Source organism: Plutella xylostella, chromosome 22 (assembly GCF_932276165.1).
Source record: "Plutella xylostella chromosome 22, ilPluXylo3.1, whole genome shotgun sequence".
In the NCBI taxonomy this organism is placed as follows: Eukaryota; Metazoa; Arthropoda; class Insecta; order Lepidoptera; family Plutellidae; genus Plutella; species Plutella xylostella.
The window spans coordinates 755,909-774,360 of record NC_064002.1 but is presented as its reverse complement, the minus strand read 5'-3'; the positions used below and the strand labels follow the sequence as shown (position 1 = coordinate 774,360).

At 36.5% G+C, this 18,452-nt stretch overlaps 1 protein-coding gene across 1 annotated transcript in view; it reads right to left on the bottom strand.

The window, feature by feature from the left end:
- LOC105382151 (glutamate receptor-interacting protein 2) overlaps positions 1-12,428 on the bottom strand; it is a 44,283-nt gene extending 31,855 nt beyond the window's left edge. Inside the window, exon 1 of the mRNA XM_048629178.1 lies at positions 11,711-12,428. Within this exon, the coding sequence (XP_048485135.1) occupies positions 11,711-11,837 (127 nt within the window). The 5' untranslated portion in view covers positions 11,838-12,428. The remainder of the gene's footprint in view (positions 1-11,710) is intronic.
- Positions 12,429-18,452: the final 6,024 nt, after the last annotated feature.

Sequence of the window (18,452 nt, the reverse complement as noted above, 5' to 3'; positions counted from 1 at the left end):
CATCTGACCTAAAGCTCGTTCATTAACTATTGCATCTCTGTCTATCCCACAGCTAAGACCCGGGTCTCCTATTACGCGCCGTAGATCGCGTCCAGCGTCACGCCGTAGGCCGCGTCACGATGCTCACTACGTCTACGCGCCAACGTCGGCGTGTGAGGGAGACCGCATCAGTACATTTCTATAGTGAGCATCGTGACGCGGCCTACGGCGTGACGCTGGACGCGACCTACGGCGTAAATAGGAGACCCGGGCCTAACACAATCGCGCATCCCTGTCGCTTGCGCCGCGCCCGCTGTGACTTTCACGCGAAGCTCCTGAATTAAAGATAGCACACGTATTTCCCGCGGATTGCACTGAAAAGATAGATCATTCCTATCCCGCTACCTTTATGTACGTATGTGTGTGTGTGTGTATATGCGGGTATGTATATGTGTGTGTGTGTGTGTGTGTGTGTGTGTGTGTGTGTGTGTGTGTGAATTAATGGGACGACTGTTTGCAGCTCTTTGACGCGGCGCGAGTGGATCACAATTCGACGTCGCCTGAAAGGTTTCGTAAGAAGAGCATTTGAATTTGAAGAATAGTTCCTAGAATATCTGAGTTGATTTCGTAAAGCGTTTAGGCGGATTTGATATGGATTTTGTATTGATTTTCGTGCTAACTATATGAAAACATTGAAAAAGAAAATACGTCCTTAGTAATCTTGGCAGTGCATTTGACGAGAATTATTTTGCAGGATCACCTATTACATACGTTGGTTAATATAAATCTACATTACAAACTATAATTTTCGATACATACTGCATCAGTAAAACATTGCAAACGACAGCTAAATGAGTTTAAATCTCTTAAGATTTGCATCCAGCGATTGCTTCTATAACAGTTTTTTCTCAAGACGCAACTTAAAGAGAGCTATCAGAGGAATCGCATGAAATGCTGAGACCCAGTTAAGATGAACATCTAAACGCGCCTTTTCACATAAATTCAGTAGTTTTAAAAGACTTGGAAAGACTCAGACGGCTGAAAGAAGTTGAGTTTCAGCATAAGTGGATATCTGCTGAATTAAAGATAGCTCACGTTCGCCTCGGAAGGGCTTGGGGCTTGCAAATGAGCGGGTCTGGGTTTGTAAAAGACGACCAATACGGTTAGATTTGGTTTTTTAAAATATTATTCTTTGCCTTCGTCGTCTAATTTTAAAAATAAAGGGTTTTCCAAATTCCTATTTTACTCTGTGAAACTTTACTTTAAGGTTAATATTTTTTTAAATTTTAATTAATTTCCATGTATAGATTTTAATTATCTGATCCTTGTCTGAAATAAACATTTATTTTAAAAGGCAAATTACCAATTGAGCTTAGTTTGTAAGTTATTGAAGTTATATATTTTTAAAACTTAATAAAACCATTTGCTTTGCATCGACCTTTATTTATCAAATATCTAGTGGGGGAAAAAAATCTACGACACAGGTGTCTTTTTATCACACAATTAATTAATCACAGTAGGTAATTAATAAGAAACTACAGTCTCGTGGCCTCACGCTGGAGTACGGTGTCTATTCTCAAATTCATTCGGCTCTATTCGAGCGTTGAAAGTGTCGGGGCCTGATTAGTACTCGGCACAAGAACTCTTAATTAATAAAACTTTCTCACTTATAAAATATGTTAGAGATTGCGGGATGTTAGGAAGATTTTAAAATGTTACCTAAAAAAATATAATAAAATGATAATTAAAATTAAGTTTAGTTGCTTCAACGGATGGTTATTAATAAATTGTAAGATATTTTGAAAGAAAATGTTCAAATAAAATTGACTAAGTATTACCCGTCCAACCTGTGCTATCGCAGCATGCAAGCTAATAAATTAAAAAATAACAAATGCATTTCCTCTTTGAATTGCATAATTTTTAAATTTAGAATATTCCATCTTATCTGATACCGTTTGATTTAGTGTTGGTACGTGTGTCGATATGCAATGCTATGGATTTATTATACTCCTGGGACGGGTTAAAATATACAATTTGAATTCAAAATTTATTGCTACATTTCATATATTTTTGAATTTACTAGTTTTTGATACGATTGGTTTTTATTGCGGTTGGCGCACTAAATACTAAAATTCCGACTGCATGCAACATTCACTACCGATACTACATGTTTCTCCATGTATAGGTAGTATATAATAATAACTATAAACTTTATAAAGTACGAGGACAATATTATTGTAATTCATTTGCAAATAAATGTAGGTAGGTACTGTGTCAATTTCCTTATAGAACACAATTTCTCAGAGTTTAGTAGATCGTAAATATTTTAAATATTCCGAAATTTCCAACAAAATTGCCGGCTTGAATTGACACGTAACATTTCTATTGGGAAATGGCCCGGCGCTGTTTCTGACGGATAATTTGGGGTATCTGGTTAAAATGCGACTTCAAACTCTCAAGTTATTTGACAGTAATTTTCTATTAAGTTCAAAACAAGAATGGCTTTGGCTGCGGAGGCGGCGGCGGCGGCGTCCCACGGGCGGGCGGGGGCGTCCCACAGGCGATGGCGCGGGCGTGTTCCACCGAGATAGCGGAATTTCCTCGCGACACTGAGATTTATTGGATAAAACGTGGCCATGTCAGTTCTGCTTGGGATTTTTATGAAGCTTTTAAAACCTTTTTTAATACGAAGGTCTTACGTGTGAAGTAATAAAATGGGACGCTTCATTCGGTCTCTTGCATATAGGTACATATTGGTGGAATGCCATTCAATACATTGTTCTTATTTTATATAGCATGAAAATGCATCAAAAACATTTAATTGTGATTATTTACAACTATTAGCCAAATTATTTTTACATTAAAATCCACTCTCTATAAGATAGTCTGGTGCGTGGTTACAATCAGACAGACAGAGACATTTCAAACTTATGGGTAATGAGGATTTCGAAAAGAGTAAATATGAAATTTTAAAAAAATACTTACTACACATTATAGCTGTCCTAAAGAATATACTATGGGGACAATAACTTACACACAGTAACTGTCAACCCTTTGCAAGTTTGAGGCAATAAATATTTCAATTTGAGGTTGTACATAGGACCGCTTTAGGGGTGTCGCTTGAAAGGGGTCAACTCGAGATACAGTAAACACCATGTTTTAAAGAGTGATTAATTTGAGCTTGTCCTCATTATCACTGTCTTTACCTATATATTAGTTCAGAGGTCACTTTCAATTTTATAACAGGAACTAAATGAAGCTTTTATGTAATACAACGTGAATGTATTATTTTAATGATATCGTTAACTTTGAAATGTTCTCTTAATTATGCGTATAGACAAATTGACATGTGTTCGAAATGGCTGTTTTAATATTATGATCGGTTATTAAATTATTCCCATTATCTCTCTTTGTCGGGATTAGCTAGTCAAAATAAAACGAGCTGCAAATCCAGCGGATAGCTGTTAGGAGTTCCAATTTCAAACTCAAGTTCCGAATTTGAATATTCAAATATCTGTTTTATTGTGTTCCATCTTCGCTTGGCAAATAGCTTTTCAAACAGACGATTTAAAGAGAGCATGATATTATTTCGAATATAATTTATGTAAGTACGAAAGTCTAAAAAGGGTAGTTCAAAATATGAACAATTGAAATAGCACATCTACACTTAATTAGTGAATTACTAATGGTAATATACCTATAACTAACTATAACCTCTCAAAGGCACATTTTGTTTGAGTAAAGAAAACTACATTTTAATGGCGGTTATTGCGCAATCAGTTTACGGAAATCCACTTCCAGGAAGTGCATATTTTATTTTTCTATCTTTTTAATTAATGGCTGCCACCTTTTTCAGAAGCAGTCAGTTTTATTTCGAAGAAGCTCGGCTCCGCAAATTTCATTTGTAGGAATCCAAAATTGAATTCGTCCACAGTCGCTCCAGTAATCAAATGAATAATCCATTTACAATCGGCCGATAGATGAAGAAAAACTCGGGGTTTTGTATCGGATCAGAAGTACGCGTGATCCGTTGGAAATATTGTGGCACCTGCGGGGAAATTCTCGTCCCGCACCCGTCTTTAAAGTCGCCTGTCAGCGGTGCGACGTAACGCCTTATAAAAAGTAACCAATTAATCCTATGTATGCAATAAAATTCTAACACTAGACAAGAAAGAGTGTTTAGGCATCGGCTACGTCTGCTATTTATTGGAACACAATACCTACATATTTTTATTGATATTTTTCGATTTCTATAACATCTCACTTGCGTACATATTGAATGTTGCTCAGTACGAGTAACCGGCCGACGGGATAAACACCGACCAAATTGTAACTAAATCACAAACTCTCTAAGTTTAAATATCGTATTAGAATTTTCCGTCACTGAGAGATTAATCAGTTAGGACCGAAACATTCGGATGAGTCTAACCACCGGATAAAATGGCGGCTGTTCGCGGACTCGATAAATTTATTTTCCTATTTTATTCTTTACCAAATTCAAAACGTATTTAGCTGGCCCATTACGTCGGCAGGTAGAAATGAAGTGTCAAATGGGTTTTTTAATATGGATAAGACGCAGCGAGGGTGCGTGCGTCCATTCGCAACAAAATTGGATTCGAGAAAATATTTTCCTCCGATTTTTAGAACGAATTAAATTATTTCTGTGTTTATCATTTTTGCTTCCTTGGATGATCTCGTTTTGTGGAATAAAGAAAGCGAGTTGTTTTTTGTTCGCGTTTTTCTTTGAAGTGCTTGTTCAATTGTGTTTTTGTGCGGAGGCTGCTGCTTAATGAATGGCGATCCTCGGTGTGACGGGGGGTGCAATACAATTTATTATTACATTTACTTATGTATCGTATTTCTATATTTGTCTTTCCGTGCAGCTGACAGTAACAAAGAAACTCTCTATAATGTCTATATTAGACTTATGTATACCGCGGGTGACCGTTACCTTAGCTTAATTTACATCAAGTGTTTTAATACTTTAAAAGCCCAAGTCTTAAGTTAGTATGGTATTATATTCAGTTTGCAGAAAGTGTGAACAAGAATACCTCCTGTCAATTCAAATATTAATATTGAAATATCTAGGCACATTACACGCCAGTCCACACACCGTCTTTTTAATTAACCTACTACACCAACATACTACATAATAATGGAATACCGCAAATAGCAATCAGGCACGGAAAATAGAATGAGTAGCCCGGCCGGGTGCCGCGTTGTGCCTCTATAATGCTGCCCTTGAGGCGTAGACTGCTAACGAATATAGTGGGTTTAAGGTAAAATATGTCAGAGCTGGAAGAGCTCATGACCGCTACCAGCGGTGCAGTATCAGTGGCCCAGTTCTGGGCATGTATTATTTAGCGACTTTGTTGGTTTGTCGTCGACACAATAAGAAGAAGAAGGTAAATGTCCACGTATAAGTATCGTACCTACGTGTCGAATCAAACAAATTTTCATAAATGTATGGAGAAAAGGCATCTGCAATGCCCATGAAGTGGATGCACTTGTGTGAATTTCTATCTATACAAAGAACACTGAATGCGAACTGAAACATAGCTTTTCGTGAGGTAGAGTGACCCCACTGTAGCCCCGACTCTGAACAGCTTACAGTTGACATCACGTGGTTATGGTTCATACCACAATTATCGGGGAATACCTAGGTACTTATTTATTTGTTAACTCGTGCGAAGGGGACCGTGAGATGAGAGTGAAAAGCGTAAAAAATGTAGTTGTACCTACTTTTTAGGGTTCCGTAGCCAAAATGGCAAAAACGGAACCCTTATAGTTTCGTCATGTCCGTCTGTCCGTCTGTCCGTCTGTCCGTCTGTCACAGCCGATTTACTCGGAAACTATAAGTACTACAGTGATGAAATTTGATGGGAATATGTGTTGTATGAACCGCTACAAAAATATGACACTAAATAGTAAAAAAAAGAATTGGGGGTGGGGCCCCCCATACATGTAACTGAGGGATGAAATTTTTTTTTTCGATGTACATACCCGTGTGGGGTATCAATGGAAAGGTCTTTTAAAATGATATAAAGTTTTCTAAAAAACATTTTTCTTAAAGTGAACGGTTTTTGAGATATCAGCTCTCAAAGTCGTAAAAAGTATGTCCCCCCCCCTCTATTTTTATAACTACGGGGTATAAAATTCTAAAAAAAATAGAGGTGATGCATGCTAATTAACTCTTTCAACGATTTTTGGTTTGATCAAAGTATCTCTTATAGTTTTTGAGATAGGTTGATTTAAGCTACGGAACCCTTTGTGCGCGAGCCCGACTCGCACTTGGCCGGTTTTTGGTAATATGTGTTTGTACCTATGCATGTGTGCAATAAAGCGTTTTAATAATTTAAAACTGTGATGTAAGTTCACGCATGTTTCAGTTTAGCGTAGAAAACTATAGTAGAGTCCTTTTGTAAAATTTTATCTTCAAATATGTAAAGTATGGTCAGAATCATTAATGTAAAGCTCATCACAAATTGTTGTTCTTATATTTTACACAGGCCATCAAGTCAATAAAAAGCCTTTCCTATGAAAAACCCAATTAAGGTTTCTACATCAGAAAAACAACATCCTGACTGTAATCCAGAGATTATCTGATGCTTTCTTGTTTTCAGCCTTCAGCCGTAACTTTTACTCAAAATGTCCCTTTTCGCAGTAAAAAAAAACACGTCGTGAAAATGAAACAAGGCGCAAAACTGCTGACAATAGAAAGTGACAAAGTACTTGTGTTATAAAATTGTCACGAACGAGCAGAAAAGTTTAATTCGCACGCAACATTGGACATGATACAATTTACTTCCAACTGCTACAGGATGTTGCAAAAGTCGAATATAGGAAGCCGAAAGGCGACTCAGGGGGATTGCTGAACAATTTTAGCTGTAGAACTTATGGAATCTGTTTTTTTAGCACACTGTAGATATAGCACAAGAAAGACTGTTGCCGAACAATTTCTTGGGATAAGAAAGTAATGAAATATTTTAAATTAATCTTTTGAGATAATTATAATTATGTACGTGCGTTCAGTTTAATTGGTCCTAATTAGTGCGGAAATTACAAAAGTTACTATGAATAATGTACCTATTCAATCATTTTTTATATTATTATAGAAAAACCTCTATCTATCCATTTAAATATATGACGTATATTGGGTCTACTAGCCTAGCCTCAAATCGGATGGAGACCGTCTTAAATTTATATGAACTGAATAATGTTATTGGAAGGTTCAGTAGTAAAATTAAAAGTAATATAAATTACAGCCTTTAAATGTTACTTGATTTAATATGAAAAAAACAAGACAGGAAGAATAAAAAATAATAATGCTTGCCAACACTTCTGACTAAGTTAAAAACGTTGTCAACCGTCGACATTGTATTTGGGCGGCGAAGGAGCTTGATTCCCCCCCCCCCTTCCCCTCTTAGCCCACTTTCCTTCCTCCCGAACAAATACGTCAAAAATTCTCGAAAAACCTTCGTCCCCATCGGGCGTGTCTCCACTGACTCATGTCAAAAATAAAATAAAATAATTTTCAACGATGAAAGTATACAAAATGAACTCGTTGTAAACAGTGCTGTGACATCTCTATTTGTAATACGAGTATATAAGTAGTAATAAAACGACCGGGATTTCAGGCAGTTAACCACAAAACTGTAAGAAGCCTGAACATTCGAGTACACACCATATCCTAAAGCGTCATACACAACGGATGCATCGCATTCAGTATTCTTTGTATAGAAATTCACACAAGTGCGTCCTCTTCATCGGCATTGCCGACGCCGTTTCTCAGTACCTACATTTATTATGAAAATCCGTTTGCTCCAGTACGTACGACACCGATACGTGGAAGTTTTCCTTAACACTTCATAATTTTGATGCCACTTTTGCAGTAGGTAATGTGAACCACGGTACATATTTATTATTATTTTCTTTCCCACCTCCCGCTGCGGTTGCTTGTCGGATGAACAGTGGAAACAAACCCATTTACGGATTCTCAGTAAGGTGTTGACGCGTAAAAACGGGGGGTGTAAAATCGACGGGCATTTACTCGGGCATAATTCGATGCCCGTCGTGGACACGTTTCGTCTATCTGGACGATATTAGCGAAGGGTCGCTGGGGATGGGATGCGAGCCAGGTAATAAGTTGTTAGACAGGCGATCGTGTTTTTTTTTGGTTTTACTTTAATTTTGAGCTAGTTTTTGAAGTTGGGAAGTGAGGAATGAGTAGGAAAATGTGTAGTAGACTATGGGATTATGAGATGGCATCTTTAATATAACATTAGGAGTTGCTGCTTCGGTAGCAGTCGTTAAGCCTAGTCAGAGGCCTTCGGGTGGCTTGAAAACATCTGACAGTCGGGTTGCCCACTTACCCGACAACTCGCTCAGCACAAGCTTGCTTGTGTTGGGGTCCACCAACCCGCACTAGGCCAGCGTGGTGGACTAGGCCTAAACCCTTCCTTCATTGGAAGGAGACCCGTGCCCTAGCAGTGGGGATGTAATGGATCGTGATGATGAGGAGTTGTATCAAATTACCTAATGTAAATAACTTAATTGAAATATGAGCAAGGCTTTCTTCAAAATATACGTATTCAATAATTATGCATACTCGTACGCACTTAAGTAACATAAACTCTTACAAAACACATCTCTATTTCATTTTTATTCCCCATATTGAGCTTTTGAGCAAAGAAACAATTTCAATACCGGTACGAACCGGTTTCAACGGCCCTCGTCACTAAAAGAGCTCCGAAGATCAAGTCAAGTGTTTCAGTGATATTATACAAGTGACATTCAGAGAATACCTGAGAGCAGCTGCTGTGAGGATTCAATTCATGCTCGGGAGCATTGAAAAGGCCCATCTCTCGACTGCCTTTGCAGATATGAACAGTGAATGGAAAAGGTGAGTATAGAAAGTGGAATAAAGTGGCTTTGGCAAACGCATTATTTGAGTATTTCTTACGTTTGATCGGACGCAGTCGCGTGGATAGCACGTTGTTTACAACAAACAAATAGGTGTTTTCTTCTTATGTATTTTGGACACTACTAATATGTGATTAAGTGCTGAATGGTATTGCAATTAATTAAAGCTTTAATTTTCAAATTTATTAGAAACTACATAAGTACGGTCCATTATTTTTAAAATAAGAGAAAGGTATTCCTCATCAACAAAGAATACATAATTCAAAGTTTCCTTAAACCCAACAAAATGTAACTCCAAAAAACCCTTTTAACCTAATAAAAGTGCAGGTATTTACGTAAAAGGGCCATTTCCTGGAGCTGTTTACGATCCTTGGCTGGTCCAGACTCCATCATTAGGGCCGGAGGGCGGCGTGTTCGCGCAACGACACTAAAAATAACCCACGTCGTCGCGTGTATGAGAGGAAAACTTTATGAGACAGACAGTCGAGAAAGATTTTTTCGTTGGTGACAAATAGGCCACTTGATCTGTTTCTTAGGGCATTTTATTTATTTTTTATGGATAAACAACAGTAATAGACTATCAGTAACTTAAATTTAACATAAAAACTATTTTAAGCCTATCACCTTAAAAGTTTATCACTAAAACATTTATTTATATTAAAAAGATGTGATACTTTATCTCGAGCTAAAAACAAAATGCTATACCAATCAAAACAATACTATTGACTACCAAAGAGACTACGTTTGGTAAGAAGAAGAGCAGATTACACTTACGAATCACGAGCAATGAAAAAGTTCCAGTGACATATGGAACGGCAATAGCATCTGGAACTTATTCATTGCTCCCGAGCGTATTATGCTGTTGGATAAATATATTTAATAAAATAAATATTATATAGGTTTTTGCTCACGTGATGGTTCAAGGTCCAAAGCTCAGCGTGGAGGGCCCTCCCGATGCTTGAGTAATCCGTTTTAATCTTGAGGTTCTCACACACAAAATCACATGTCCACTTATAATCGTATACACAAATATAATGCCTAATAGCAGCTGGTAATATTTAACCGAAAATACAAATATTGCGAATATCGAGACCGCGCCGAAATACAAGAGCAGATAACCCGACGAGAGGCTGCCAACGACTGAGTAGACTGTCAAAAATAAAAGAAACTACCCACATACAATTATTAAAGTGTTCGTCGGTACCGAACATATGCTCAGATTGCATTTATTGATTACGATTGTAAGAGTTGGGAAGGGAGAGGCCAACTACGACGAAAAACATCGTAACAACACGTAGAAAAATAAAAGTGAATAAGGAAAGAGATCATTTAAGCTTTCAGTCGTTAAAAATTCTGTTCAAGAATAAACTTAATTATCCAGCTTTTCATTCCAAGGTTGGAGGCGATAATTTAAAAATAACATTTAATTAACCATTTACGTTTTCGTTTTTGTACCTGCAATTTAAAAGAACATCCAACATAATTATTACAGCTGTTTACGCGGATCTGTTTATCGTGTAAGCGCATATATGCAGAAACATACCCTCGCCCCTTACGCGCCGAAAAACACGCTCATCCGAAACCGCTCTTAAACAGCAAGTTGCATGTTTACTTTTTACTCAGCAGCCCACAGCAGCGGTAATGAGTTGTGGTGTCGTCTCGACTTGTCCCGCGGTTTGCTCGTTCAACTGCCTAATGAGGAGGCGACGTGTGAGCGAGACAGATAGACAGAGGTCGAGCAATATTTTGGGGGAAAACGTTGGAAATTTTGTTTTTAGTGCCAAAAAATGGGTGTTATGACTATGTAGAGTGGTACTGGGAAATCATACCTACCTAACATCAATCAATTAATAAATTTTTCAGGTTACTAAATATTACAAAAAATAATCATTCAATAAATTCATGACAATCTTTGATTTATTTTTCATATTTTATCTCCGATAATTATTTCCTTATTATACTTATTACGTTATCTACGAGTTTTGACTGTGACAAATAAAGGATTCCTTTCTGATAAGTATTTTTTTTATATTTTATGAAACAAAAGTGACCATACTCAGCTTTTTTAATTCAAATCTCAAAGAGTGAGTCGTTTCCCCGAAATTGCTGGTAAATTCTAAGCGTGCATCTCTACTTTGTGTTTACTTTGCAAACTTAAGTTGGTCCCCGGATTTATGCCACCAGGAATTTCGCGTTAGTTATTTAATTTTCGTACAGAGTTTTATTTATATTTATTCTGCTGAAATTTGGCTTCAAATTTCATGTTTTACTTTACGATTTACATAACTTTGTTGCCAAAGGTAACTTTTGATGTTTAATTTTAGAAGTTACAAACTTTTTACATATCTACTACATAAATAAGCAGACGTTCTAATTGATTTTTAGAAGTCATGGCCCTCTTTTATTTAATTTCAAAATCCTATTCCCACCACCTACACGTTTCCCTACTTCCTAGAATGTGGCACTCATATGTATGTACTCGTATGTACACACACGCTACCTTTTCCAATTTCATGAATGGTTACAAAGTAGCATAGCCACTATGACGTCATACGTGTAAACCTTGTAGTGAGAATGTATTGCACATTACACTGTGTAGAGCTTTGTTTACACTAGACGTACCGAGTACCTACAGCCGGCATATTGAGATCAGAGCGACACGTACAAGCACTAATTACAGTTAATAACGCACCGTTGGGAAGAGGCAGATATTTTCTTTTGGCATCTCGCCTGGCACGTATTTACCTTGTATTTTTACAGCAACAAGTATGTATCCTACACCCTAATAACTGTGCAGGTGCCAACTTACGCCTCTGATGTTTCCTCGCCCGGGTTAGAGTCGGCGTTTTGGGAGGTTTGTGCTTGACGCTCCGGTAGCAGGTGGGCGTTGGGTCCTCCTTGGACTTCTGCCGCAGCAGTTTGAAATTCGTAAACATTTTGGCGCGTCACCTCATTGTAAGAACAACACTGGCCACTTAGAACTCACTGTAAATCACTAACACTGCGTGTGAAAGTTTTGAAAACGGAACACGCTGGCCGTATAGACACTGAAAAAAGTTGTTTATTCACAGATTCGAAATAAGAATGGGGATAGTAAGTTTTAACGATCGGGAATGTGTTTTCTGGGACGCGTGCGCTCCCCGCGTCAGAGTCAGTATTCTGAGCGTTGTTGTTTTGCGCGCGCGCAGCCGAATTTAAATTTAGAACGGGCGTGCGTCTGCGCGGCACGCTCTGCGCCTGTAATAATTCTGTATTTTAATAAATAAAACCCGATACAAATATTACCGGTAATAAAATAGTTATTAATACGGTGTAGTGGCGTGTCGGTCGGATATCTGCTTTTGATGGAGCGTTCTACTTTCTTTGGTATCCGGGCAGGTTGATTTATTTGGTCCGCTTTGTTATTTTGGAATGCATTAGCGATATTGGGTTGTGACTGTTAATTTGATGGACGCTAGCAAAGTGATCTTAATCGAATATGCTAATGGTCAATTTGGATATTTTCGGTCATTGTAGCTCTGTATTCAGGCCCATTATTTTACTGGTATTATTATGGAGGGCAAGAAATCTACATAGATAGATACTAAACAAACATAGATACTAAACAAACCTATACATTTTTTATAGTAAATATATAATTCTGCTGTCACAAAAATAACAAACATTTCAAGGGACATCCTTGCAAATAGTAAAAATCACTGGATTGCGTCCCTGGCAGAAAATGACAGAAAACAACCGTTAACCTGCAAAATCCGACCTCTCATTATTATACGCCGGTACAGTCCCGTACATAAATATTTAAGGTGAAAAGTAGAGAATATTCCGTGTCCTTTGGGCCGAGGCTTCTCCGGAATGTCATTCAATTCAGGTTCAGTTGGCGTTAGTGAAAGAAATTCCACGGTCGCGACCGGCGGGCCTTCTTAAATCCTGAGCGAAAAGTGGGACTAATTTTCAAGCCGACATTCGCTTTTCAGCAGAGTTTGTTTTTTATAAGAACCTATTTAACTATAATATTGTACATACTAGGCAACACGCTTTTAGATTTGAAGACATGTTTTAAATAATGTAAGTTATAGTTAATGATCTTCATATGTAATTATGGACATTCACTGAACTCAATGCATATAGGAACCTGTGAGTCTTAGTTGTAAGACCACCACTTTGTTGCCACAAGCCAAGTACCCAAAATGATTTAAATTCATTTCTAGAGTTCCGTTATTCCGTAGCCCAATGTCAAAAAAGGAACGTTTATACCTAGTTTCAGCATGTCTGTCTGTTGGGTCGTGAATTTTACCTGCTATTTTGTTGTATTTGCTGATTTTTCTTCGTGTTTTACCTGAAAACAATAAAAATAAAATTCTTAGTACTGTATTGTGTAGTTTAATAAAATAAAGTGTTAATAAATTTAGCACTTTTAGAAAAAAAACCTTATTTCAGAGAGTATGTGTATTGTATATTTTCAACCTACTGACGCCCAACGTGGTTGAAACGAATCGACCATTATAATGAGAAGTTGTATTACTCGTATGAGATACATTAAAAAATATATAACAGTGAGTTATTTTGCTTCGAAAACATCTTTAAAAACTATAAACATTCACTTACAAATGTAGGTTTTCAACTACATAACTATACAATTTCGCATCTATAACTGAACAGTTTAGACTAGCCGGCTATCTATTTTGAATTTCGAAGTGTCGAAAGATGGCGGTCAAAATGATCCCGCGTGAATCAGACCGGAAGTGGCGGCGGCGACGAAATAGAAAATATAAAACGACACTTGAGAAAATAATATGGATACCACATCAGCCGGACAGAGTGGCTATTATTAAAACGAAGGACTTGTTGTTTTGGAACGAATCGAATAAGCAGACGGATTATTGTTATATTTGTAAGATATATATATATTGCTAGATAAGAGCAGAGCGACAGCACTCTGTCCTCGGCCTTCTTCATCCAGCCTCTATTTATTTAGTTACTTATTTTAATTGTGACACAATCGTATAAATAGGTACACATACTCGTAAATTAGTACAAAACCAAAAAAATAAACATTCTGCATAGTAAAAAGTCATGAATGAATGAATGAATGAATATATTTTTTATTTCAAAATTTAACACAACTTACAATGCTATTGTACAATTGAGTGGATATCTATATGCATGGTTAAAACAAAGTAGGCTGTATTATGAATTTTGACATTCTGATTGAATTTGAACACGTAGGTTTCGGCTTAGTATATCTTTTTTTGCAACATTCTGTATGTAACACAATATCGGTATATATATCTTATGTATAAAAATATTACAGATTAATAAAAGCCGCTATTTTTTATTACATAGAAAATACTAACTTCTACATAATAAATAATAACTGATGTTAGTCCTAGAACAACAGGCTATTCTTGGAAACATTCATTTTAACAGGAAAATCTCACAGGAAGAAAAGGTCACATAAAAACATGACTAGGTAGGTATAACAGAATAGTTTTTATCGGTGTAGTCTTATTGTACAAGGAGCTTCATTGTAAGTTTTTTGCAATTTAGCTTGCATTTTATTCAGTAGTTTTATTTATGTATGAAAACTTTACAGAGTAAAAAATGCATTACATGTAAAAAAAAACAAAGCAAAAGTACACCTACGAGAAAAACATAGGTAGGTACTTGTCTGCGTAAAACTTGCAGCTATAGTACCTATTACACGCCAAGCGTACACCTACTTACTAATATTATTATTATTTAAAGGCGAAAGTTTGTGAGTGTGTAGGTGTGTCGGTGTGTAATTCTGTATGTTTGTTACTTTTTCAAGTCAAAACGGCTGAACCGATTCTAATGGAATTTGTTATGGAATTAGCTGACACCTTGGATCAACACATAGGCTACGTTTTGTTGCGGAATTCTCACGGAAAAACTTTTTAAGACAAAGCAAAGCTCGCGGCGGCTCCGCTAGTCCATTATAAACGGGGCAAGTAAGTGTAAAATCGAAGTTTTCGCATAACAGTAGGCTCCTCATACTCGGCTCGTGTAATAACAAGTTGGCTGGAAGTTAATTAAAGTTGCCTCCCGGGACTTCCCTCAGTGATTTACGCGAGCTGATGGAATACAGATGAGGAGGCACGGCCATTGTAAAACTCCTGGTGAAGACACCACTGTGGGGAAAAAGTAGTCAAGAGTCTTGACTCAAGACAAGATAATATGCTGTATTGATTGATGGATTTCTGACAAACCCTGGACGACAACTATGATTTTGCGTACTAAGCACATACATAATTGTAATGTTTTGTACCGATATGTTAGCACACATGCTAAAACATATTTAAAATATGCGTACTTCAAATTTAATATTAAATTATAAAGGATTATTATGTTAATATACCTGCTCAAAAACTATTCAACCGATCGACCGACTGATTTCAGTATTCTAAGTTCCACGCTTTTTTATCTAACATAGAATACAATTGACATGATAGACCATTCATTATAATTGCCACTTTATCCCTAAGTGCCAGTATAGGGTACTTTTACCTCTTTAAATTTAATGCAAGGATTACGCGGAAAGGCCAATAAATAATAAAATTCTAAACTGATTCAATGAAGCCACTTCAGAGTGGATTCTTCGAGATCATTCCACGTCGTTATTTTGTACCGGGAATATTTTAATGATCTGGTTAAAACGTCTTGTGTTCAAAGAATATTCGAAGGCTCTCAGAGCAGGCATAAGTACTTGTTTGATCTTCCTAATTAAGGTTAACAAACAAGCCAACAAAATCTAATAAAGTACCTGATTTGGCAAAAGTGAAGTTTGTCTCAATCAGCTGAAAGGCAACAGTAAAGATGTGTTACAATATTATAAAATATAATAGAACTCCTTTTTCATATTATTTTCAAAATTAGTATGTCACTACGTCCTACGTATACAATTTATAGGCGATTGATAGATTTAAATAGTTAATGTGTAAATAACTACTTGTATAAATTTATATACAAACCATATTTGAATATAAATTTATCTATAATTTACGTATGTACAATTATACATACACAGAAATATTATTTACTTAAATAGCTAATTTCTATGATTAGGTGGAATCAAATAATACATTGAATTAGCAGTAACAATTCCTTGCAAACTGCAACAGCTCTACAATAAAAGACAACCGGAAGTGACACAAGACCGGAAGTGGCTGGTACAGTAAACATGACCGCCGTAAGTCACTCGGGGCTTCCGGCGTTTGATTCACAACTGTGTCGCAATTCTGCTAGATAGAGGCAGCTGTGGTTGTGTCATCAGATCCGTCTTCACAGTTTAATAATTCACAAGTGGAATTTATATTTATTTATACAGTTATTGCTCGTAAACTTTGCGAGTAAGAAAACATAGAAAAATTACTGACAAATAAAATATATAGAGACTGTCTCACATACTTTATTTGGACATTATATCCCACAGATATGCTTCTCTTTCCGTTAATAACTATATAGCTCTACTATCCCAACATACGTTATACCAACATTCATCATAAACTTCCTAATGCTAGTGGCACATGTACAGAGTAAGCGACAGAGCCACTGTGTTGTGCAACACTTGCAGACCAGAGGGTAAGTTATGGCAGCTACAGCATAACTTGTATGTATGTGAGTGCAGGTTTAGGTGCAAAGTGACAGGGGTAGCACGTGGGTTATTTAGGTGGTTTAGTGCCAATTTCTTCAAAGTTGGTTAGAGCATAAACAGGTATTAATGGTTGGCTTTTGACACATCTGTCAAGAATTTTATATGGAGATGACGTATAATTGATGGACAGGTCCTGGTCGGTTAAATAACCGACAATGGAGAAATTGGCACTTATTTATTTAGAACAGAGATAATAAGACGAAATACATAGTAAGAATTGAAGTTGACTAGAAAGTCTCCAATAATTAATACCGTATATTAGGTACTTGTGAGAAAACAGTAAGTTATCAATCATATTTAATCCTACATAATAATCAAAGCTACAAGCTAAAAAATAAGAAAATTCCGCTTTGAAACCGCAATGAGATAAAGTATTTTCATGAATACTACTATTTTTCGCACTCGACGCTCTCTGGCCGGCGACTTGATTGGTAAATTTAATTATGCTTTGTGAAATATTTGCACTGTTTCTTTTCTTGATTTATTACTATTTCCACTGACTTAAGCCAGAGCTGCTTTGTGGATGATTGAGTGAGATTACTTTGCAACGACGTCTTTTTATCCCCTTCTTATTTTCTTCTTGAGTCAAGTTGTAATAGTCATGCTTCCGGTCTTGGTCTACCTCTAAATATTTATGGTTAACTTAACCGTAAATAAAGTACAGAGCATTTGACTTTATAAATTGGTTCCGGTTATATTCCTGCTTTGTGGTTGTTGTAATGCATATTGAGTCTTGGAAAATTGACAAAAGATTTATAAGATTGCAAACACGTAAATTAAATTGATAACGTACATATATAAGTGCATTTTTAAAATAGTTGCTAGTTTTCATAACAGAAATAAATAAATAGGTAGGTAGGTACGGTCAGCTGCATAAATAGCTATACTTTGTAGGTACTTTGTTAAACTCACAAACTGACAATTATTCATTCAAACATTGACGGTTTGTTAATAAGGTAGTTAGACATGGTACAAAAGCGTATAGCTACTAAAGCAGCTGAATGTACCTGTGGATAAAAATCAAAGATATTTTTTTTACTCTGTTTTAGATAAATACAATAATGAAATACCAATTGTATAGTTAGCAAAAACGAAGTTTATAAATTTAAAAGTATTTGAACAAGTTGCTCACTGCGCAGAGCTTACGGAAGCTTAATTTTTAACGTTTCCGCGAGAACACACAAAGGCAGAAATGATTATGAAAGCAATAAAGCAGTCGGGAAAATTGTTATGGTTTCAACTCTCCAAGCAAAGGTTTTGAAACTACAGCATAAACTACAAACGAGGTGGAAACTATTAAAACAATGCATTTACTGTTTTACTAGAAAAAAAACATATGATCAAAAGATGAAACGGTGTTGGTTGTTGTAGAGTGCATATTAGAGATCCGGGTACTTATAATTTCAATGAATCTTAATCCTCTTTTAACCCCTGACGTAAAATGGCAGTGTTGTAAGTTTAACGTATCTGCAACCCCTGCACCGATTAACATGCGATTAATTAAGTTACGCCATATTATGAATCACATTATAGCGCGCATTACGACCTTAGGAACACTGACTACCTCTCCTTGAACCTGGAACACTGAAAATGAAACAACCAGACAAAAGTTCAAAAAGTTAAAGGAAATCAAAGATGGCGGCCGTACTACCCCAAAACTCAGTAAGTAAGGGGAGCGTTTACATAAAACTGATTTATCGTTGCAATACGGAGCAGCCAAGTTCTTGCCTCAATATATGGCTCGGAACATTAAAATAATGTTTATTTTTTCATAAAGACTATTGTGAATGTTCATTGCATGTTCTCCTGATGTATGGGGTAACTCCTTACAATGTTTTGTGGAAGTGCTTCATGTCTTATTTATATATCATTATTAAAT